General features: G+C 33.7%; 1 protein-coding gene across 13 annotated transcripts in view; it reads left to right on the top strand.

Annotated features, from left to right (window-relative positions):
* Positions 1–24,848, top strand: part of RFX3 (regulatory factor X3) — a 349,544-nt gene that overhangs the window by 277,927 nt on the left and 46,769 nt on the right. For all 13 annotated transcript variants that reach the window (XM_007499524.2, XM_056805460.1, XM_056805461.1 and 10 more), the window contains 4 exons: positions 7,020–7,201; positions 11,901–12,020; positions 22,917–23,038; positions 23,613–23,725. In XM_007499524.2, the coding sequence (XP_007499586.1) occupies positions 7,020–7,201; positions 11,901–12,020; positions 22,917–23,038; positions 23,613–23,725 (537 nt within the window). The remainder of the gene's footprint in view (positions 1–7,019; positions 7,202–11,900; positions 12,021–22,916; positions 23,039–23,612; positions 23,726–24,848) is intronic.

The following is a 24,848-nucleotide window of genomic DNA, read 5'->3' on the forward strand; positions in this document are numbered from 1 at the left end:
CTCATACTTGACCAGTCCACCTCCTTTTGAAGATTAAATTTAATTTAACAAAAATCTCACTTAGAAATTGCCACATTTTGATTCATTTTTATCTCTCTTCTAAAACAGGGAATGATAGATTTTACTTTGAAGATTTTGTAATTTGATTTGCTGCTGACAATATTTTTTTAAATCAAGTGTAGAATTAAATCCTAAAGAATATCACAGCAATTATGAATCAGTCCTTTGCCATCTGAACACCAGTAACCTTTATCATGGTTTCCTGCCTTGACTTATAAGCAAGCATCCAAGAATGTGAACTACCTTGGTCATTTTCAGAAAAAATTAGAATTTTTGTAAGATGGTATGATTATGTGAAGATGTTATAAGTTCATTTCTTTGGTACTTAAAGATTATTTTTAACAGAAAATATAACTCCATATCAGCACCATAATAAAGTACTATAATACCCAAGTGTTTTTTTAAAAATCAAGCAAAACATACACCATATATGTTAATGAAAGGAATAATGATTCAAATACAAGCAGTTCCCAATTTAAGAACAGAATGTGTTCCCCCACCAAAAAAATTAATTTAAATTTTCCCCAACAAATAGTGTCTGAGTTTCCTAAGGCTAGCCTTATACTACATATTCATTTAATACATGGTATAGCTAAACTAGAATTAAAACTAAATTACCAATACCTCTTTATAACAGTTTCAATGAGGTAACTTGTTTTGGACCATGTAACAAAAGAATGCATATATTAACCATAACTCTAAAATCAAGCTTTATTGATATCTGTAGTCTTACAGAGTTGGGAGGAGGAGAGAGGAAAGATAGGGAATGTCTAATATGCAAACCTCTTTTGTATTCTTCAGTTAGAATATGTCTCTTTTATAGTCAAGTCCATTCAAGTATAGTGCCAAAAGGGTCAACTTTCTTGTATGCTGTGTGGCTAAAAGGATTAATGGTCATACAGATCCTTCCCCACTAACTACATATATAGTTTTATAAATATAGATAAGCTTTTTGTTTTCAAAATATTTAAGTCCATTAAAAGTATAATTTATTTGAGATCTCTACTGAAAAAAAAAAAACTCCTTTTAACTTATGACTTCTTTCTCATAGTTTCCTGGGATTCTGTCTTATTGCTTGGCATTAAACAGGCCTAATCTTCAAATGGTTCCATCATCTGAATGGATTTTTATTTCATTCCTAATTTAATTTCTCCCTTTTTTTTATTATCAAGATCATGTGGCTAAATGATTTGCAATCTGCCTAAATAACATTTTATTAAAACTAAAGGCAGGTTTCCTGTTTTTATTTTTTTCTTTACATTCTTAGTTATAAATAATTCAGCTTTGCAAATAATGGTTTTTGCCAATGTAAGGGAAATATGTAGGTTGTTAAATGCATATATGAAAGTGGTTTAAATTTGTCATCAATAATTTGAAGTAATTTTTTTGAATTGTTAGATATCTTAAAATTTCATTTAAATTGTAAAAAGCCCCAGAGGCATTTATTTTTTCCTATTTGTAATTCAGCAAATGATCATTTCATGCCTTTTGCCACTGAAATACATCCAGCCTAAAGCCAAAATCTTTGTTTTATGTTCCTCTTTGACTTTGCTATGCCAACATTATAAATATAAGTTATGACTGAAATAAGGTCTGTCAAAATGCATATCGTTAGTAAATGGCACTGAAAATGAATCCTAATAGGTTATAATCCATATGGAAAAAATAAAACATCCCAAATGTTACAGTTAGAAGTTAATTGGGAAATGATTTTTTTTATTTGTCAATCAGTATTTCCCTTTGGGAAAAATAGGAAAATTTCACCTTCCTTTAATCTATCCTGATTAACACAGATTAAATGCAAAGGTTGAAAGATGTAATTATCTTGGTTTCCACCCTTAGATATGCTTATGTCTGTTTATTAGCAGAATAATCAGGTTTTTTAAACCAAGCTAAGGGTTAAAAGTTCCAATGGTATGTTTTATGGGCTTTTAAATCATACTTATAAACTAATTTAAAAGATATTTTTAAATTCTGTAACATGAAAAACTTAGTGTTTTTGTTTTAAGAGGAAAGAGAAAACCCCTAAAAAGCTAAAATATGGTTTCCAATAAAATTGATTTTAAAAATTATATTGGTAGAGTGGAAAGGAAAACTGAATTTGGTGTGAGAGGACCTGGATTCAAATCCTTACTCTTTTGCTTATTAGTTCTGTGATCTTGGACAAATTCTCTTTGGTTCACTTTCCTCATCCATAGAATGAAGAATTGAACTCTAGTCTATGATCTACATTTCATGGCTGTATTCTATTTAAATTAAAAATTAATATAAAAATAATAAAGCTAAAAGTCTCAAGTACATCTCTAATTAAAAATTGTTATTAGCACAATAGATTCTAATTCCTTGATTAGTGATTTGAAACAATCCCTTACTGTCCAAGTTACTTTCAAAATGAAGTAAATATTCTTATAAAATATATTTTGGAGCTCAAAGACCCAATTTGAAATTTGATAGCCTATTTGTGGGTCCTGTCTTTACATTTTAAAAATAGACATCTCCAAGAAGTAGATTGCTATTTACTGATTAATCTTGAATGCTTACATGAGAGTTGTCAAACCTTTAATACCTTTCCTCTTCACTTTATCTACCCTACCCTTTCCCTTTTTAGTAATTTTCTTGGATTGTCAAACATGAGGGTAGGGAAGCTAACAGCAAGGTTCCCCTCCCCTACTTTTGGCAGGAACTGTGCCACCTATTCTTATTCCAAAGTAGCTCTTTCACATAAGAAGATTAAGGGACCACTCTGTTAATGGATGAAAAAAAAGACATATTCAACTAAATAACAATTAGTGAATTTGGAGGGGAAATCTTCATGACCACAGCCAAATCCCAGGTAGAATAAAATTGGCAACATTTTGCAATTATGTAATAAAGGAAGAAAACTGAATTAGAACTATAGAAATGCTCTTTAAAGGCCATAAAAATCATAGGTAGCAGCTACATATCCAGAGACTAGATAGATGATATAGATACATAGATAGTCTCTGAATATATGTAATATATATGTGTTTATCAGGAAATATCAGAAAACAATCCAGTTACAATAATCAGTACTGGGGATTGTTTTTGTTTTTTGGCGATCCAGTTATTCCTATTTGTTACATAGCTGGTCCAAATTGTTTGTGGGAATCATTACTACTAAGACTGAAAAAAACCTAATTGACCATTTAATATTCAATTTGGTGACAGTTCTTTAGTGGCTATGGCTAATATGAATTGGAAATGAGGCACTCATGAATAATTTTAGTTCCCAATAACTAATTATTATGTAGCTATTTCCTCCAAAAACTTCTTTTTGTTATGAATTATTAGGATAGCATTCTCTGTTTTGTTTATGAGGACACAGTCTTTAACTCTAAAATATTTTAAAGTTGAGCACAAAGTAACACGCATTGGTTATCTATTTTCTGTAACAGAATTTCTTTTTCTATCCTAACTCATGAATCCAATATTTTATAAAATTTTCTTGTTATAATTCTCATGAATGTCTTTTTTTAAAAATTTCCTCAGATCAACAGAAATGTTTATGAGATATTAGTACAAATAAAATTTTCTGGAGTTTATCTTCATGTCAAATAATGAAATCTGACTAGATGATAGGTACACAATTAAGGAAGTTTGTAGAATAGATTGTATTTTTATTTTGGATAAAGCAGATTATTTTAGTTTTGTTTCCTTCGGCAATAAAATTATTTTGTATTATATTCATTTAAATGATGTACAAATATTTGCATAGTTTTGATTGTAAGACCAATTTACCTAGTCCCTTTTAAAATTTATTCTTTCTACATTAGACCCCATACATAATCTGAAGATTCCCACCTCACCCCAGGTATTCCCAATAACTTTGCCAAGAATTCTTGACATTTTTACCCCCTTCTGTTGAGATTATACCCCTTAGGGCTGCCCTTAAAGTATGTATTAACTTGTATGGAAAATAGACCATATAATCTTCTGAAGCAAATTTTCCTTTTCTTTTGTTGATTCTGTGTGTGTCTCACATTACCACTACTCAGCTAAGTAGGACTTCAGTTTTTTTTAAAGTTTCATGAATTTGCCTTGTCAAATATTTTTTCTTCTCTACTTCATTTATATTCTTTTATGAATCATTATGCAGATAGCAAATATACCTTCCCTAGTTATTTGAAGAATACTAACAAAAGGCAAGCAACTCCACCATGCTCATTATATATGTGGCCCAATTGAAAAGAGAGAAAAAAATGTTGGTCACTATAGTTTTCTGAATCCTATGGAAATAGTCCAGTTTAGCTATTTAACTGATCTGAGACAAATTGGACTAAAATAAAATTTAAGGCAAGTCTGATTCAGATGTATTTAGAATGCCATGGGAAAACAATTTTTACAAGTGACAGAAGTATGGAATTTATAAGAAATAAAGAATATTCAAATTATTGGTAACCCATACAAGAATAATAATAAAGTAAAATTCAAAATAAACAAAATTTTCTTTTTTTTCTCTTACATATTTGAAAAGTTGTATAAACATATCTGGTTCTATCAAAGAGATTAAATTTATGTTACTAGTTCATATGATTTATGCTAAATTACCAAATACTTATTTTTACATGTTAAACAATTATAAAAAAAAGGATGATTTCTTTTGGGGCTTTTTGGGGCTTTTTTTTTAAGCCCAGGTATTTTTCTGGGGAGGTTTCACAGTGGACAGGATTATGGATTTGAAATAAGAAGAGCTGGATTCAAATCCTAACTCCACTCAATTTGAGAGTAACCATTGCTCTAGTCACTTAAGGCCACAGTTTCTGCATTTGTAAAATTAAGAGATTAGACTAGATCATCTACATTGTCTCTCCTAGCTTTAAATCTGTGATCTTCTTTTGTTACATTGAGGTTACTATCAATGTAATACAGTGGAATGAATGTGTGTTCAGAAGCCATTAGTATCATTTTTACATTGATTTTGCTACTTTCAATGGCATATGCTAGTTACCTGAAATATGTAAAAGATAAATCTACTCCATAGCACTTTCCTACACTATAAATACAGAACACCAAGCTTGCCATTAGGAGACATGGGTTCTTGTCCTTGTCTTGCTGCTAACTAACTTGTGTAACTTACCTTCTCTGAGCCTCAGTTTCTGTTTTTGTAAAATAAGAGTAATAGTTCCTGCCCCATCTTTCCTACAGGAGTTTTGAAACTATCAAATGAGATAATATAGGTGAAAGAGTTTAAACTATGAAACCCTATGCAAAATGTAGGTATCACCATTATCTAATAATCAATCTTAACCATGCTTCTCCTAAATTGTATTTGTTTGTTTTGTGCAAAAACTGAATCTTGTCATATATACATTATATTGCACCTAATGTATGTATTTTAATATTTCTGTCTGTGCATCAGCCTTACAAAATGTCATTCAATTGGCACTGTCTACTAAGAAAAATTATTGTAGGCACAAAACCTGGGGGGGGAAATCATGCTGGATGTTTTCCTTTTAAAAGTCTGGAAGTGGCACCTTATTAGTTTCAAATTTAAATTCATATTCCAAATCTAATCATAAATCCCTGAAAATGGCAGTGTGGAAGAGGAATTGCTTAGAAAGTTAGTTGAAATTGTGACAATTTTAACGACGTATTCTTGACTTCTCTATTTAGGATTCAACTTGGGAGAAGCCTCACAAATTCTCATATTTCCGCATGGAAAAGTGTAGATTACTCTTAGACATACATTTTAAATAATTGAATTGTGGAGCAATACACCAAGATTTCTCCTCAGTCATCTAAAAGCTGCATTCATGGCATGTGGTATAAAACGAAAGGAAAATAGGAATTGGCAAACCTGGGTTTTGATCAAGGCTATAGTTTTACTTCTTTTGGTGACTTTGGCCATGTCACTTAATCTCTTTTTCAGTTTCCCCATCTGTAAAACAGTTGAGGTAATATCTGCCCTACATATTTTACAACTGTCATTCTTGTCAAGACCTCAGAAACTAAAATTGTATGCATTAGAATTTATTTTATTTCTTTTTGCATGTTATAGCAGAAGAAAACAACCCCATGGCTATCAATAAGACTTAAATTGCTGTTGAGTCTATACATATAAGCAGTCATTATCCTTCTATGGCATTGTGAAAATATTGCTTAGAGACAGGAAGTTTTGAGATAATTCTAACAAATCCTTTCTTCCAAAAAGTCAGAGATTGAACCTACAGTAAATTTAACTACAACAGCCTTCCCCACAACAAAGAGATACGTAGATAGAAAAATGAATAAGTAAAGAAATGTCCATTGTATAATAGTCTTTAACCTGAGTTACTGAATTTTTTATTACCTCTTGGCAAGAAATGACTGAGTTTCTTGCCTTCCTACCTTTTCAGAATTTTTCTTTCTTAGCATACAATGCTATTATTATATTATTTTGTGGTAATTTGAAGTAAGTAAATTAGGAACCCTATAAAAATGAATGTAACCTTAACATAAGGGCTCCTATAAGACAGTTGGCTGTTGGTGTATTGTAACAAACCAACAATAAATGTATTATGTGCTATGCCGTCAGTCTGGATAACATGTTTTTTTTTCTGTTCCATGGTGTTATAAATTATATTTATGACTAGTTAATATGATTATCTGAATTCCCCAAAGAAAGCAGCTATTTGTATCCAAAGCAACAATCAATACAATGAAAGTCATTATGTCACTACATGCTTTTGAATATTTGGAGAGACATAGACATTGTTGGAGGTCACAGGTATTATGACTTCTGCTGTTTAACAGACATTTCCAAGCATTTTCAACCCTACAGTATATTAAGCTTCTGAATTCACTTAAATAGAGCTACTTATCATATCATAAGGCTTTCAAGAGAACTTCTAAATACTTTCTTGTGTGTGTGAAGTGACACTCTAATGCTTTTAGTGGCTTATAGATATTTTGGTAAATTATGCTGTTTCTTTTTGTTTACTCTGTCTTACTTATAATAGCTCCAGTGGCTGTTGGACAATTATGAAACAGCAGAAGGTGTGAGCCTCCCTAGAAGTACCCTTTACAACCATTACCTACGACACTGTCAGGAACACAAACTGGACCCAGTCAATGCTGCCTCCTTTGGAAAACTCATAAGGTCAATTTTCATGGGGCTACGAACCAGGAGATTGGGAACTAGGTCAGTACTGAAAAATCAGATTATGGATTTTCAAAAATTATTGTAGTGAAAGAATGTGAAACTATACCTGTATATGAAGGGATTAGAAACACCCAGATAAGGCAAGGCCAGAGAGGCATCCATTGAGAACAAAAAATCCAAAAGATAAGTGTTTGTCCCAAATATTGCCCTCGTGGAAAATTATTGGACAAGGAAGGTAGGAAGTGTCTCCTCCACTAAAGGAGTTCTTTAAGAGTTCACCAGCTGATGTCTGCCTGACACAGTAAAGAAAGGGGTGAGAGAAGTTGATTATTAAGCCAAAGAGGGAATGGCAGAGAAAGATCAACAATTTAGCCCAAAATTTACATGTGATATCTTAAAACCTATATCATGGCCCTTTCTAAAATGCTACTGATGTTGGTCAACAAAGAGAATATATTAAGTAGAAAAAGTCTGTCTTTAGACTCCTACAAAATTATATAGCAACCATATAAAAAGATCCTCATCTACTTGCCAAAGGCGAGTTAACACTCTCCTGGCAAGGAGTACAAAATGCAGATTTAATTTGATTCAGTTTCTAGAGATGGGACAGATCTTTTGTGGACATGCGAAAATGTTTTATTTTTTTTCAAGGCTATAAGAACTGATTCAATTTTAAAAGCCTGTTACTCTACCATGCCCTTTTTCTTTTTGGTTGGGAAATGAGAAAATAAGAATTCCATTGCTTGGAAACTAATAATTTTAATATGAAACTTTCAGACAGTTATTCCCAACTCCTAACTCCTAATATGGGGCAATTTCTTCTATACCAAGGACCTCATTTATTTCATCACATTATGCTTTTGCTCAAAGTATCAAATAGACATTTTCAACAAAGAAAGAAATTGGAAGTTTACACTCTCCTGGAAAGAAGTACAGAGTGCTGATCTAATTTGATTCAGTTTCTAGAGATGGGACAAATCAACATCAAATCTTTTGTGGACATGCAAAAAAATGTATTTAATGCAGTTTTATTTTTCTCAATTCCAGATTTTTCAATGTAATTGTTATGAGTTATATATTTTCAAGTTAATTAAGGCATTACATTAGCAATTCAGGGGCAAATAGATGTTTGTTTCCATTGTCCATAGGATTTCAGATTTGGTGCTGGAAGGGACCTTGGGGATCATCTTACAGATGAGAGATGAAGTGAGTTACTCAAGGTCACAGAGGAGAGAGGGTTAGGACTGAACCTCAGGCCTCCAACTCCAGAGCCATCTCTCAGCTCTTGAAACACATTGCATCCCTAAGGATTAGACTTGGATTGCTAAATTTTATTGATTAGGAATCTTACATCAAGAAGCAAAATAGAACTACTTCATGATAAAGTTGTATGGTCATTCATTTTAGGAAGTGCAGTTTAGCTTAATTAGTTATGATTGATAGCACCATAGAATTCCTGTAAATATTCTTTGGCACACTTAGTTAAAAAGCAGCCTCAGTAACTTCATTATAAATTTATTCTGAGAAGAGTGAACCTTTGAGATTCCTTATACATATACAAACATTTATGGATTTTGTACATATATATGCTTATATATAAGTGCACACACATACACACCCCAAATCCATATTTGTTGTATATGTGTATGTACATATACATGCTATATATTTTCATATATATTATGTGAAAATTCTTCCCTTTTGTTGAATTTTACCTGCATAGGCAGCATAGGAAGAACAGATTCAGTTCTTCAACAATCATTGCATCAGTGAAACCAGGCCAGAGTCAACAATATCCTCTAAAACTTCATCTGAAGCAAAATGAGAATACCAAAATGTTTGTGGATCCAAGCATCAGTCAATGTGATTAATTCAACTTCTTTCCTGGTTGCTAATTGAATTTTAGTGAAGAATACATGAAACAGAATATTTAGCAAAATTTATACCACTGGCTTTGCATATTATTCATTTCATCAAACTGAAAGAGTTAACATTCCTAGCTTTGATTGTTTTCTGTCTCATCCCTTGTCCAGAACCATGGAAATAATGGCTGTGAGTATCTTTTAGAGTACAAGAAAACACCTAAACAAGTATGCAATTCAGGAAGCCCATTGCTATATATAGGTCTGTATACTTTGATGAACAACTTATGCTTGCTTAGGTGTTTCCTTGTAACCTGTCCCTGGAAAAGAATTAGGTGGAGCCTTCATTTTTTCAAAGCTAAAGATTTACTCTGGAGGTAGATCCTTTGACTAGAGTAAATTTCTACTCTACTTTTGGGATTTTTACTTTCCAAGTGGTTCCTGCAATCATGTTTTCTCTCAGAATGCACCAAGCCTTTTAAAAATTAATATTTAATGGAAATGTTAAGTCCCCTGCAGGTTTGTAATGATAGCTGGGCTTTTCTAACAGACCAAAAAGAAAAGTAATCAGACAGAGATAGTTATAAATGTGTGTACTGCAAGAAATGATTCAATCTTCCCCCTCAACAGGGACTAGAAACAAGATTCATTCTGACCAACACCTTACAATGAGCCAAAACAAACCAAAATATTTTCTACTGAATAGCAGACAGAGCCATAAAACAAACAACCTCACTTCCAAAAAAAATTATATATATATACATATATGTGTGTGTGTAATTATATATATATATGTACCTACTAACTACTGAAACCAGAAAAAAACCAAATCTGTTATAAAACTATTGATCCTAAGTATAATCAAAACATTAAAATGTTTGCAGAATATTTTTGCCAAGTTGATATTTAGTTCACCATGTTTCTTGGATCCTATGTGAATTTTAGTGAAGCCATCCGTGGAGCAGAGTGTGCCAACCTGTTAATATAGTAGAGCCAAAAATAAACCAAGCAGGTTGCAGGTGTGTAAGAAGCTAAACACTTAGGGTCTGAGAGGTCCTAGGAGAGATATACCATTCTCTCCCCATTCCTGCTTCCTCACTGCTCTTCACTTTGTATAAAAAGAGAGTACTGATAAAGTTTGTAGAGCTGGTTTGTCTCTTTGTTCTAAGGCTGAAGACACTAAAATAGATTCTAATTGGAAATTATTTTTAAAAGAAGGTCTGTCTTGACTGACTATAGGATTACCTCCTAATTATATGGTCTGACTACTTGAAGGTATCCCTCCAGTTGCACTATATGTTTTTGCAAGTTAATAGTTCTGTATAATATTCTCATTTTAACAATTTTCACAAGGATATAGTCATTACAATATATAGTTACTCTTTAAACTTAGAAGTAGCATCTTTCCATTTTTTTAATCTATCACAAATTCTCTTTGGATTTCTCTCTTTAAGTGAAAGAGGGAAAAAATGGGGAGAATTCTAATGCCTTACTATATTTAGACCTGTTAGAAACTACTATTTTCTCATTGTAAGAATTTATATGTTTAAAACTGTTATTTTTGAAAATATTCACAAATTCCATTTAGAGCAAAATTTTGTCACCAAACACAGGCTTTCTCACAAAAATGAAGACATTGTGAAATCATTTGTCCCATGTGGAAATTTGCCATTTTCACAGAGAAATTTCCCCATGTGTGTCTGTTATGATATATCTGATTCAGGCTGCAAACTAGATATGGATTCTCTTAAAAACAGTGACTAACAAAATGTATTTGAGATTCAACAGGGACGAAATAATTTCTTGTTAACATCTACAAAGCCCTTTGTGTCAAATATATATAATTAACTGAGTTAAAGTATAACAATCTTCTAAGGTCTAGGGTCAGTATTTTTATTCCGCCACTCATGAGGTAAATAAGAAATAGAAATATTAAGCACTTGTCTAAGGTGACAGTGCAGGAAATATAATTTTTACTATAAGACCTGTATATAATTTTGTCTCAGTAATATTTCCTTTTTAATGAAGAATCACTTATCCTATGTTAATTATTTTTACTATTAACTAATTTCCCTCTGAAATAATGAGCTCTTCTTAAATAAGTTAATACCACAAGAATATGACCTAGCTTACTTGTGCATAGCACAGTACTAGGCGCTGGGGAGGCTCAGGTACAGCATTGTCTTCAATAGGCTTACAATTTAGGAATAAAAAAGTATGTGTTGAATTTAACCTGAGTGAACAAACATATTTCCTGAATGAACTGTTAAGAAAACATCCAGGCAGAATATAATAAAAATGTTTTCTTAATCTGCAACTATTTCTCAGAATCAGATTTTCATTTTGTAGATAGAGGTACTCTATTAATTTAAATAAAATGTAAGACACACAATCACACACACCATTGTAGGTACTCTTTCCACTAAGGAAGATTATAACCTCTAGATACTTTATTTTATTTATTTATTTTTTGCTCAGTGCTCTGGCGGCTTTCCTTTTGTTCCTTTAGTATCTCAGGATTACTAAAGTACCACTTGAGCTGACCTCTGGTTGTGAGTTGCTTTCCTCCCAACAAAATTACTTCCTTTTTACTTTGTATGTTGTCACCCAACCCCCAGTCCCTAGCAGAATATAAGAAACTCCATGATTTCTTTTTTTCCTTTGTTTTTGTCCAATGACTAGTATGTGTACAAATAATACAAGATTGTTGGTATTTAAATGCTTTTCCAGTTGAGTTCTTCCTATGTGACTAGCCATTTTATATGTGTGTGCAATTTATACACCCCTCATAGTTGGAATTAATTTTTGGTGTCTTAAATGGATATTGAATAAGCCTAATTTTAGATTTCTATTATCTGTTATTTTTCTTGATGAAGAGGGAACTCCAAGTACCATTACTATGGGATTCGTGTCAAGCCAGATTCCCCTCTTAATCGACTACAAGAGGACATGCAATATATGGCTATGAGACAACAACCCATGCAACAGAAACAAAGGTAAAGTCTGGAGTTTGGGGTCAAATGTGAAAATCATTTTCACTAAGTTCTGTGGTATTTTCTTCCCTCCCCCAACCCCCCCCCCCAAAAAAAAAACACCACACTCTAAAAGAGCACAATCTGCTGCTTCCTCCTGAAGAATCACATAGACTATACACTACTGCTGAAATGAATTCTCTCCTTATCTTCGGTTAAAACTTTTTCCTTCTTTCAATTCAAATGTCATCTTTTCCATGAACACTTCCCTGGTCTTGCCAGCCAAAAGTAATTCTTCCTCAAACTTTCCTCTCCTTTCTTACTCTGTATTAATCTCTATATAATTATACTATGCTTATATTTATGTTTACATGGCAAATTCCCCATAATAGACTGGTAGCACCTTGAGGATAGGGACAATGTTGTTGTCTTCTACACCTACGTCAGTGTCATATATAGTAGGTAATTGATTAATGTCTACTAAATTGTTTTTAATTGTGCTTTCAGAATTGGCAGTTATCAGATGCTCAGCCCTCTATCTTAAAACATATTAGCTTTTTAGGAATGTTTTATGTGTTGGGTTTTTGTTTTTTTTTTTTATTATATGCCAGTAATGCCTATTTTGCCCTTCTTTGTTAAGTATAAGATAATCCCATTTTAATCAGAGAAACTAAAGGTATGAAGCAAGATGTAATCTGCCGAAATCAAACATTATCTATAATGACTTATTTCAAGACATTCTTCTTTCTGCAACATGGAAGCTTTTCTAGAAACAAAATTATAAATTTTAATGCTTAAATCAATCTCAGGAAGAAATTGGGGAGAGTCTCCTGCCTAATGGCAGGTAAGGTATTATTATCTCCATTTTGTAGATAAAGCAAGTAAGACCTAAATATGGTTAAGTGATTTATTCAGGATTATACAACTAGCAAACAATGGAGGAAGAATAAGAGCCCAGGCTTCCTGAATCCTGATCCTACATTGCATTTGCCTCTTTTAGAATTAGAGTAAACAATTGGAGTTCTTTCTCTCTGCCGCTTTGCCACACTGAGTCCTATGTCCTAACTCCTTTCTAAAGCATCATTCTCCTCTGAAGCCTCAGGTATTAGCCACGGCTAGAGAAAGGATTTAGTATACCTATTCTTAAACCCTGGTAATGGAGGATTTTATGGAGGCCATATTGCTTTATAGAACACTAATCAAATAATAAAATAATAGTGCGGACAATAGAATTACTGAAGCATTCTCCTTTCACATTTCCTGAGACCTATTGAAAGACAAGTGAGTAGGAGATACATTAAGGGAGAGCTAAAGCAGTCTCCAGGGAGACTACATCCTCATTATATGTTTTCAGTTTTAGGGAGAAATATGACAGTCAGAATTAAAGGGAGGCAGCTTTTGGGGAAAAATGAGTTCCAGTGATTGTGTGAAAATGAATTCTAGAACTACTATCACAGGGTTGAGTCAAAGGTTTCCTTTTGCAGTGGGAAGGAGCAAGACATTCATGTTCTTTTTTTAAAGTAACCTCTCTTTCAAACAATATCAAGTAGGCATATCTATAAGGCAAATGATACTAGATCAGTGTTGTCAAGCTCAAATAAAAGTGTGGACCATGCATAGAAGAATCCCTTCAAGACTGCACATTGACTTGGAAAACCACATATTAACAGTATCTATGTTCCATTCTATTTTTTTTCAGTTAAATATTTATTAATTACATTTTGATCTTTTTCTGGTGACATTCTGAAATGCATCCACCACCCCCAAGCCTGCTTGACACATCTGTGCTAGAGTAACACAAAATTAACAACAATTTTGCTTTTATACCCTTTAAATTTCCTCCTATCTTTTCCGTTCCCGTCTCCCAGAGAGCCATCTGTTAACAGAAAATGAAAAAAAAAATAATTTAGCAAGCCTGATCATAGAAAAATTATGTTTTGTTCAGTCATATTGATATTATGTGCAATGTTCTACATTTGTGAATCCCCCCCACTCCATCAAAGGAATTGAGGTTGGGGGGACAGTGTTTTCCCATATATCTTCTTGGGGCAAGCTTTGTTCCTTATAATTTCACAACATGAATTTCAAGTGTTTTACAGTGGTTTGGTTTTAGGTTTGGTTTGGTTTTGTCTTCCCATTTACATTATTATAGTCTTTGCATGTTATTTCTCAGGTTCAGCTTACTTCAGTTTGTATCAATTCATGTAAATCTTTCCATGCTTCTCAGCATTCATTACATGCATCATTTCTTACAGCACAGTCATATTCCATTATATACCACAATTTGTTAAGGCATTTCTCCAGTCAGTGATCATCTGCTTTGTTTCCACTTCTTTGCGACTGCAAAAAAAGTGCTACTATAAATATTTTGGTGTATATAAGGCTGACCTTTGGCCAGAACTTTTTAGCTACTTTATTTGTATGATACCAAATTGATCTCCAGAATGGTTATATTAATTCCTAACTCCACCAGCAATACATTAATGTGCCTATCTTTCCACAACCCCTCGAGCACTGACTACTCCCATCTTATGTCATCTTTTACAGTTTATTGGGTATGAGGTGAAAAATCAATTGTTTTAATTTGAATTTTCCTAATTATTAGTGACTTGGTACATCCCTTCATATGGTAGTTAAAATTAAATTAAATTTAAATTGGTTTGTAGTTTGTGGTCTATTTTAAGAGAAATTCTGACATGATTATTAAATTTAAATTTAAGGTTAGCAAGCACTTTGTGGTAGTTATATAATACAGCTTTATTTCCTTTTATAATATTCTCTATTCAGCTTAAGAGAAAATTCCTATATAAGCATTATGTGGGTTACATATTACATATTATATTAAATGTTATATTTATATGTGGAGTTTGTGCTGTGTATATATGTGCATGTATATGGTACATATATACATATATATTATGATCATGATTGCTCTTGTGGACAAATATCAGAATCTAAATATTAGAATGTAATTTAAATGCTGAAGATAAGAAACTGGATTAAGACATTTTTAAATCAAACTAATTTTTAAAATTTGCTTTTAAATCACTAATTCAACAAAACAAAATTTAATTCTACTGGCAACATACTTTCAAAAGAATGAAAATAGTTTTTAAAAGCCCAAGTAAAGTGGTCTGGACCCAGGATACAAAGATTAAATATCTTTATATTAGCGAACTTGGGAGCCATAAAGATTGGAAGTTACTTAATGTAGAAAAATCCCTGTAATCTCACTGCAGTAGGAATAACTTTTAGAAATGGAACCACTAAATATGTTTTGAATTACTTCAGATATTTAATGAATGTAGTATTTCTTACCTTCTTGGTGGATAGGAGAGGGTTGGAAAGAAGGAGAGGAATTTAGACTGAAAATTAAAATTAAAAAAGAAATGTTATTAAGTTAAAGCAATTACATAAGCATTTCTAAGGATATTAACAGGTTTTGTAGAATTCAGATTTTGTTGTAGAACTCTACTCATAGGAAATATGTCAAAATTCCAAGTTTTGGGTGTGAATTTCTTGTTTTGGTTTTTGTTTTTGTTTTTATCAGAGAAACAAGAAAGTCTGCCCTTTTATCTTAGATTTTTTTCTATGATTGCTTTTATTGTACTTTGTTAATTGTTATTTAACTGTACTTTGTTAATTGATTCAAGAGCATTAGTGTTTCCAAGTATACAGACCTCTCATTGTGATTGGCAGAAGGGCACCAGCTGTTCTTACTACTAAAAAAATTCATCCAAAGGCAACATTGATAAGCTTAATTTAAGCCATTTAGCACATTGTATGGAAAAAGATTGGACTCTAAAAAAAGAGAACATTTCTTTCCATTAATCCAAGAATCTGTTATAAAATCAAAGAGAGGACATAATTTATAAATCCCAAAACAGCATGTTAATACACTATCGTAAGTAGCATGTTTTTGTCGAGACCTAGAAGTAATATAAACAGAGTAAAATATGGTATTCTTAATACTTCACGGTGCATATTTATGGAGACAGTCTATTGGCTGAAATACAAATAACAGGTGAAAAGTTTGAAGCATTCATCACCTTCCCCAACACTTAACATTTGAGAATATTTAAATAGTCTAAATTCCTAGAAGTCCACTTTACATCATTGTGCATATAGAGTTTATCAAATGTCAATTCATTCTCTTGGGAGAAAAGAAACAAAATAGATGTAGCATTCAATCTTATTAAGTAAAAGTGATATATGGCTTAGGCCCTGAGATAAAAACAATTTAAAAGGTTTGTAAAGATATTGGGAAATATTTGTAAACAAATATAATAATGCCCTGCTGATACAGAGGAACTAAGCTGAGGGTAAGCTAAAGCTCAGGGGTACTACTAGTATCTATTGTAGGGCGAGAATGAGAATTGGAGGCATCTCTGCCTGTTATTACCTCCTTCACCTTGGGAAAGCCACTTGGGGGGTGGGAAGGTTCAGTGTCCACATCTGTCAAAAAAAGGCTGGCTCTGAATTTCATCCTCTGTCAAAGGTAGCTGTAATAGAAGGAGGACTTTGAGCGGAGCTTCAGGTTCTTGAGCACAGCTCTCTAGAGCCAACCAGACCATGCCTTCATGGCCACCGAGGCCGTGTTTTATGTTACAACAGAGAACAATCATCCATATTTTTAAATGATGACTCTGAATAAGAAAAGGTTCCACTGAGTCCAGCACTATTCCAGGAATGCCCCTATTTCTAGTTTAATGCTCTAGGGACTTTGGTGAGATGAGCTCAGTTGAGCTTAAAAACAAAATAAAGCTCTCTCCCAGGCTCTGGCCAAGTCCAGCTCTAACACAGGTGGGGAGCCTGGAGTAATGATTCTTTCTAACATTGAGAATAGTCTTGTGCAAAACCCTACACATGAACCTAGGCTTACACAAGTAAAATCTGCTCTAATATGTAAGATTTCTCAGATGGCAAGTAAGTGTGTAATATGTTTTAGAAAGTTTTACTGCAAAACATTAAATTAAAAAAATGTTTGGGCACCTAAAATTGGGTAAGTTCCAATTACCTGGAAAATTCACTCATGTGGAACACTTCATTGGGACACTGTCAGATAAATGAGGTCTTGTTATCTGCACTTCTTCTGTATCCTTAAAATGTCTAGGCCTTTCTGTCTCCCTCCCTACACTCTACTATGTATGTTATTTCCCTTATTAGAATTTCAGTTCCTTAAGGTCAGAATTGTTTTTGCTTTTTTCTATGTATCCCAAAGGCTTAACACAAGTGCCCATATTTAATAAATGTTTCTATTCATTAATTCATTAGAATGTGACTTCCTCAAGAACAGACTGTGTTTTTCTATTTGTACCTCCAGGACTTCACACAGTACTTAGCAAATACTTTCATTCTTTCATTCCTCCTTATGCAATTAAGATCACAATCTTAGTTGTCATACCAAGATAATTTTTAAAAAATTTGTTATTGCTATGCATCTTTATTTTTTCAAATTAATGCAGAAGTTGTTTTCAAATATGTGATATTCATGTTTACACAGAAATCACATTATTCTTAATTGGGAGGTGGGGAGAGGGACTAGATCTGTGATTTCATTAATGTGAGAATTTAGTGTCAAACTTCTGCCTACTAGTGCAGGTCCACATCTCATTTATAATTTTTTGGGGGTGGAACAAGCCCCTTAACATCCCTGAGATTTAGTTTCCTCACCTTTGAAAATCAAGGAATTGATCTAGAAAGCTGCTGAATGGGTTTGTTCTAACTCTAGAACTATCATCCTGGTAAATACTTCTCCAAAGGTAGTAGTGTCTTGTAGTGGAATAGGGAATATGACCTGAAGGAGCAGAATGCATTCAGACCAGTGTGTGTGTGTGTGTGTGTGTGTGTGTGTGTGTGTGTGTGTGTGTGTGTGTGTGTGTGTGTGTGTGTGTGTTTGTTCCATCCCATAGTGCCTACAGAGGTCAATCCAGCTCTTCCAGCCTCAATGGGATAGTGAGATTAGACCAAAAGAGATAAGGTTCTGGGCCATACCCAAACTTAGGAGAATTGAGTGTTTCAAGAGCAGGTGCCATAGAGGAATATGTGGTCTCAGAACTGTCCCCACCTTCCTGAGGGCCTCCCCAGAAGGAACGTCCCTGGACAGCAGCGAGTCTTCTTAGGAACATTCCAAGCTGTTATTCCAAGGGCTAAACTGAGTTGTGTTAACCTCTGGGGGTGGATAAATCAGGTGATAGGGCACCTGAGCGGCTAACTTTAGTATGCAGGTAAAGAAGGGTTATCCTGAAAGCCTCAGTATTCACTCTGCCTCTGCAGCATAGTCCCTGATGTAATGATTACATTTTCCATTGAAGTCAGAACTAAAAATAACTATGATCCAACCTGTAGCATTGTTTCTTGGTATACCAGTGATTCCCTATTGTAGTCCTATAATCTCTACAGATGCATATGCTTCCTATAGCACAGGATTTGCCATTATTTATTAAACCTTTTCACAAAAATGTAGCTCATTTTAAATTTAAAGAAACTCATGTAAATATCTCAACTTAGTACCTTTTTTAAATTTGAAAATTTCAGCATTAAGATCAACTTTAGATGTCATCCTATCATGATGAGTATTTAAAACAATTCTTATTAAATACCATAATAAAAACCATATTTTTGGTTTTCTTACCTGAGAAGGGGGCACAGTTTGGTTTATACATAGGGAAAAAAAAACCTTAAGTACTCATTTGTTTCCTAGGATGTCAAGACAGAAGAGGAGAGGCAAGTTTCTGCCTCAACTAGGAGCCCAATTCTCCTGGACTGTATTCAGCAGGAATAATTGGGAAGGAAAGGGAGGTTAGGGGTGATATTCAAGAAGCAGATTTCAGGATAGGTGCAAGAGCAATTTATAGCAAGATTGAATAATAAATAGTTAACCGACTGCATTTTAATACAATTACCCACATCCATGAGTAAAAAAGGGATAGGGAGAAAGATTACTAGACCTGTGATTTCATTAATATCAGAAATTTCCTCTACTAATGTAATTTGGAACTTTCCCTGCATCATATAGATTTGGAACCAAGATCTGAGTTCCAATCCGATCTTATAAACTTACCAGCTATTGGGACCCTAGTCAAGCCACTTAAACTATATTTTTCTCGGTTTCCTCATATACAAAATTGGGGTGATAATCAAATCTACCTTCTAGGGAGACTGTGAGAATAAAATGAGATAATATACATAAAATGCTTTGCAAAACTTAAAGTGCTACACACACACACACACACACACACACACACACACACACACACATGTTTTCTATCCTTGCTGCTTATGGTTTTAGAGGGTTGCCAAGAGCACAAGTGAATCACCTAGGATTGCACAGCCTTTTCATGTCAGAGGAGAAATTTGAACCCATGTCTTCCAATCTCTAAGGTCATTTCCCCATTCACTTTAACAAGTACCACTCTTCAGTAGAAGAGATAATACTGATACCACTGATAATACAAAGAATTTATTTTAACCCCTGTTTACACAGATAGAAAATAGGAGAGTCATAATTCAGACTCAGATTCTGCACCTTCAAGTTCTTTCCACCATACTTCAGGTTCTATTCTTAGTGTATCATTTGTTTTTCAGGATATTAAAAGTCATCTAATTCCCCATTTTCTTCTAAGTTATTCAATTATTGATTATGGTTTTATCACCACAGTCATATCCAAACTGCTTATCAATTTTATTGAGGCAGCCTTCAAAAAGCTTTATAAAGTACACAAGAAAAGTTAAGATCACACCACTTTGTAAGCAAGCACAGCTTTTTAAATATGTTGTAATAAGTCATGTAATTATTTTGTATGGTTCATAAAATCATAGATTTAGAGCTGGCTCCAATCTCATTTTGAAAAGGAGAAACTGAGGCCAGGAAAAGATTAAGTGACTTGTTCAGTGGCTGAAACAGACTAGGATTGTGATGTCTGTTTGCCTGTTGAGTGATAGTTTTACTTTTTCTATATGCTATTTGATGAACTACTTTAAAAAGCATGGCATGTCTTCCCCACCCCCCCTTAACCTTGTTTAGTGTAGAGAAGCTAATTTGGTAATTCTGGTGGTAAGTAAATACAACTTTCTGCCTTCCTTTATGATGTTTTAGTATCTATGCATAGCCATATTGTCTGTTTTCAATGGTGCTTCCAAATGAGAGTTACAACTGTCCAAATGCCATGTAACAACTATGATGAGCTCTGATTGAAAAGATTCCTAATAACCTTCCAAGTTTTAAATTTCAGTGACAGGTTTCATGCATCCACTAAGTTATTAAAGCATTAGAATTTCTTTGATTTCTTAATCATTAACAACTTTAGCTGGTGGTTACCCATGGAGTTGCAAGCTGTTAAAATTATCATTTGCTTCTTACTAATTTTAAAACCAAGAGCTATTTCTTCATTAGCAACAGTATAGGTCTTTTTTTTCCTTTTTTTTTGGCACCACAGATTTTCAGATATGGCCCAGGTATGGCCCATTTTTTAAAAATGCTAACCAAGACCTCTGAATGTTTCAAACATAATTTATGGAAGTCTTACCAGAAAAAAAAATTGTGAAGACTTTCTTTAAATAGTGAGCTCCCCTAGTGTTTCCAGTCAAGTGTGTATTTACAGATGATGAATTACTTGACAGAGTAGTAGGTGGCAGAGAAATTTAAAGCTATGTTTCACTGGCAAGAGCCATTGCCAGTAGAAAATCAGTCAGAATGAAAATAAAATATCCCCAGTTTATAGTGTAAGTCAGTGGGAAAACATGATTCCATTTACAAAGATGCAATCTACATAGTATCCTTTAAAAGAATATATTCACACTACCTGGACACAATACATTTTTATTTGATTTTCTGTATCAGTTTTTAACATCAATGAAATAATTTGCCTTCCAAATTCATTCAAAATTTTTTCTTCAACATTTAGAAAAGAGATTGTTTAATGGAAAACTATTCAAAATCCATGTCCAAAACTCCATAAAAATAAACTTTACCCCTTCTATAGTTGATTTTTTTCCTTTTTCTACAAGATTAGGTTTGAAGAAACCCTTCATGTCCTATCTTTTGTTATCTTATACCTATGAAGAAGTCTTATTAAAATACAAATGTTTGTCTCCTCATTGGCATGCTTCCTGATTTTGCTGTTTTCAGAGATAAAATTGCCATTAATTGAAAAAGCACTAACTTTGTAATCAAGCCATGTGGGTTCAAGGCTCAGCCCCATTCCTTCCTATGCTAGGTAATCCTGGGCAAGTCGTTACCTCTATGAGGTCATAAGTCATCTCGATGATAGTCCACATGTATGTAATGCTTTACAGTTTAGGAAGCCCTTTGCTATAAACAACCTTGTGCAGGAGATAATGAAAGTGTATTCTCCCCTTTGTGGGGGGAAGGGTGGCCATGCTTAGAGCAGAACCAGAACTCCCATCAAAGGGCCCACCACAAAGCTGCCCTTCAGTAAGATGAGGAGCCTCTACATCCCCCAAGGTCGCTTTGCAAGCAATAGATCATGCATAGACACGTGAGCTTCTATAATAGACCTAGTATTAGGGTAACTCCAAGGGAAAGTATTTTACCACCTTTTTTAAGAATGTATTCATGTGGGGCAGCTGGGTGGCTCAGTGGAGAGAGAGCCAAGCCTGGAGACAGGAGGTATCTTGGATTCAAATGTGACCTTAGATACTGTGTGACCCTGGAAAAGTCACTTCACCCTAATTACCTAGCCCTTACTCCTGCCTTGAGACCAATACTTAAGTACCACTTTTAGGATAGAAGGCAAGGGTTTAAAAAAAAAATTATTCATGTGTCTTACTGCTAACTCCATCAACCTCAAGCCACTAAAATGGAGAGCTTTCTTACCCTACATAAACATTTACAGTCTAACAAGAAATTGTATCAAGATCTTATCTAACCTAAAATTCCATACCAGTTTTGAAATGTGTGGTCATTTTGCACCCATAGTATACTTGCTAAATGCTTCAGAGAATTAAAAAATGTAAAAAGAAAACAGCTGGTCTCCATTTTATAATTACCCCCATAATCTCATAATAAAGCTTCATGTAATTGAAATCTGTAGGAAGTTGTTTCAGCTTTCTCTTTTCTAGGCTAAATAATGCAAATTCCTTTCACCTCTTTTGTTTAAACTCCATGAATTCCAAACTATATTAATTTAAATTGGTTAAACAAGTTCAGCCTATTTTATTAGCAAAGTAAAAATTCATAGCTGAAAATAATGAAGCTAAAACCAAATTAAGCATAGCGTGAATTGATGAAGATGGGAAACCTTCTGAATTGAACTAAGGGCAGAATTAATCAAATCTTCTGGGGGAAAAATTGATAAGGGCCCTCCACCTCCTCAGTTCCTAAGGATCAAAGTTCCTTTGCCCTCTTCAGACTGGATCTTTACATAATAGACCAACATCTTTACCATAAGTGGTACTTCAATTCAACAAGTGTTCATTAAGTGATTACTACACATTAGACCCTGTTTCAATAGGCACTAGTGTCATTAGTCTGGAATGCTAAACTTCCTTGCCACCCGAAGGTAAAAACATATGACCAGTCTATAAACCCATACTTGAAAGCTTTCCAGTTTTTTGCACCTAGGAAATACCCAGGAAAAACCCAGGGTCCCCTCTATGACACAATAAGCAAGCACAGTGAGGCTTTATTAATCTAAAGAAAGACCTAGGAACCCTTTTCATTTTAGTTCTTTGTTCTTGGATTTCCTGACTTTGGTTAGTTTCTCAGAGTGAAGAATTGAAAACATCTTTATACACCAACATTCTAAAGTCTATCTCATCTTAGATAAATCCCTTTTAACATAATGAATAGTGAAAGAAGGCAGAATCAAGGCATGTGCCTTTCTCATTTTGTGTGGTGCATTTAGACTCAAGGAATAATTTGTTTGTTGCCATTGTTTTTCCCTTCTATATTTTAAGGTACAAGCCTATGCAGAAAGTGGATGGGGTTGCAGATGGTTTCACAGGAAGTGGTCAACAGACTGGCACATCTGTTGAGCAAACTGTAATTGCCCAAAGTCAGCATCATCAACAGTTTTTAGGTATGTTAATACATAATGAATGTCAATTGTTAGAAGATCATGAAACCTACAAAATAGCAGCAGGTTTTTCAAGTATCATGGTTCATTACAGAGACTAATTCCTCTCTAAAGATCCTTCTGCCAAAGTTATACATCAAACAACAGCAGCTTTTCCCCTCATTCTTCACCAGATATTATTTTTTTAAAGATCTGGATTTATGTCAGACTATTTAATTCCTACACACTAAGTAACTATGTAGGGACTAGCTGCTAATGTGGGAAACACTATGCTATTTCTAAAAGTTCTTCTGAAACTCTAAGGTTAAAAGATTCATCCACAGCATCGTGTCTTTCTTAAACTAAAACAGTCTTGTTATAGTTGGAGGTCTGGTCACAGTTTATCTTGTCTACTATTCCTGCTACTAATTTCTGGTTATAAAATATTGACAAAAATATGGAAAGTCTTGCCTCTTTGTCCTCCTGACTTTTCAAAAACAAAGCCTTTGTATTCTTAAATTTTTTCTCATTAAACTGCAATTGGCACTATTCACAATGGGTCCCCCCCCCCTTTCCTATCCTGTCGTCATGGTAACAGATGCATCTAGAGCACTTCCAGAGTTTGGAGAAGTTGAAATATCTTCTCTACCAGATGGTACTACCTTTGAGGATATCAAATCACTGCAGAGTCTTTATCGAGAGCACTGTGAGGTAAGACTTTACAAACAAATTAAGTCATACCAAAACTGCTAGCTAAAAGCAAATGATATATCACTTTCACAGGACAGAAGCTGATCTTCATGTTTTGTAGAGCAGAGTCTTTTCATCAGAAATGTACTTATATGGGGCTTCCAATGTGCAAGGAACTGCTAGAAGGTTTAAAAAAAAATAAACAGACCTTGTCCTCCAGGAACATAACAATTTAATTGAGTACACATGCATGCAAATAGTAGTGTTGCAGGAGATGATTCCATAAGACAAGTGAAACATCCAAGTAAAGTGTATTTCATTGATTGTTTTGAGATGCAAGATGCTAGAATTTTTTCATACACAATAAAGAACTTCTTTGTGCCTTCTTGTATTCAGCTGAGCCAAGATGACAGCAGCTTTTCCATTGAAGCTTAAAGCAGGCATTAACACTTCCTTTTTAACCTGAAGCTGTAAGTTAACCTTGTCTGGTCAACATTCCAGTGTGGAAAAATTGAACAATCTTAATGATTCAATCTCCAAAACTTGAAAGAAATTAGAAATAATAGCTAATTGGAACCAGGCAAAACTGGCTTACAACTACACTTCTTTGGAGGGAGATAAGAATTAGATAATGTGTCCAGATTTGAATTTATCAATTGTCCAAGTGATCCTAAGCATTTAAAATAAAATATGCAACAAAATGAATAACTTAGTGGAGATGGAAACTTGGGTTCCCCACTCTAAACTGTTTTACGTACAAAAACACAGTTTTTTAAGTAAGGATTCCTGTTAGAAAGTCTTGTAAAGTTAATGTCTTTCACACAGATATATCAAATGTCAATGGAAGACCAGTGTGACATCATTTAGATAGGTTTAGTGTATTTAGAATGTGTAAATTTGTGCTTTGAACTGTAGTTAATAAATGTAAAATTATATCATGGTATTTGTTGCATTTGATCTGATATTGCAACCCTTGTACAATTGTAGTAAAATTGTGTATAGATTTTACTGTTTTTAGCAAAGGTAGTTTTGATATAAATATAACTTTTGAAAAGTATTTTTCCTTAGCCTATTACTTCAAGTTTAGTTTGGTAGTATTTTAATTTTTTTCAATTATTTAAGTTTTTAATAACAAGTAAAACAA

This window comes from Monodelphis domestica, chromosome 7 (assembly GCF_027887165.1).
Source record: "Monodelphis domestica isolate mMonDom1 chromosome 7, mMonDom1.pri, whole genome shotgun sequence".
In the NCBI taxonomy this organism is placed as follows: domain Eukaryota; kingdom Metazoa; phylum Chordata; class Mammalia; order Didelphimorphia; family Didelphidae; genus Monodelphis; species Monodelphis domestica.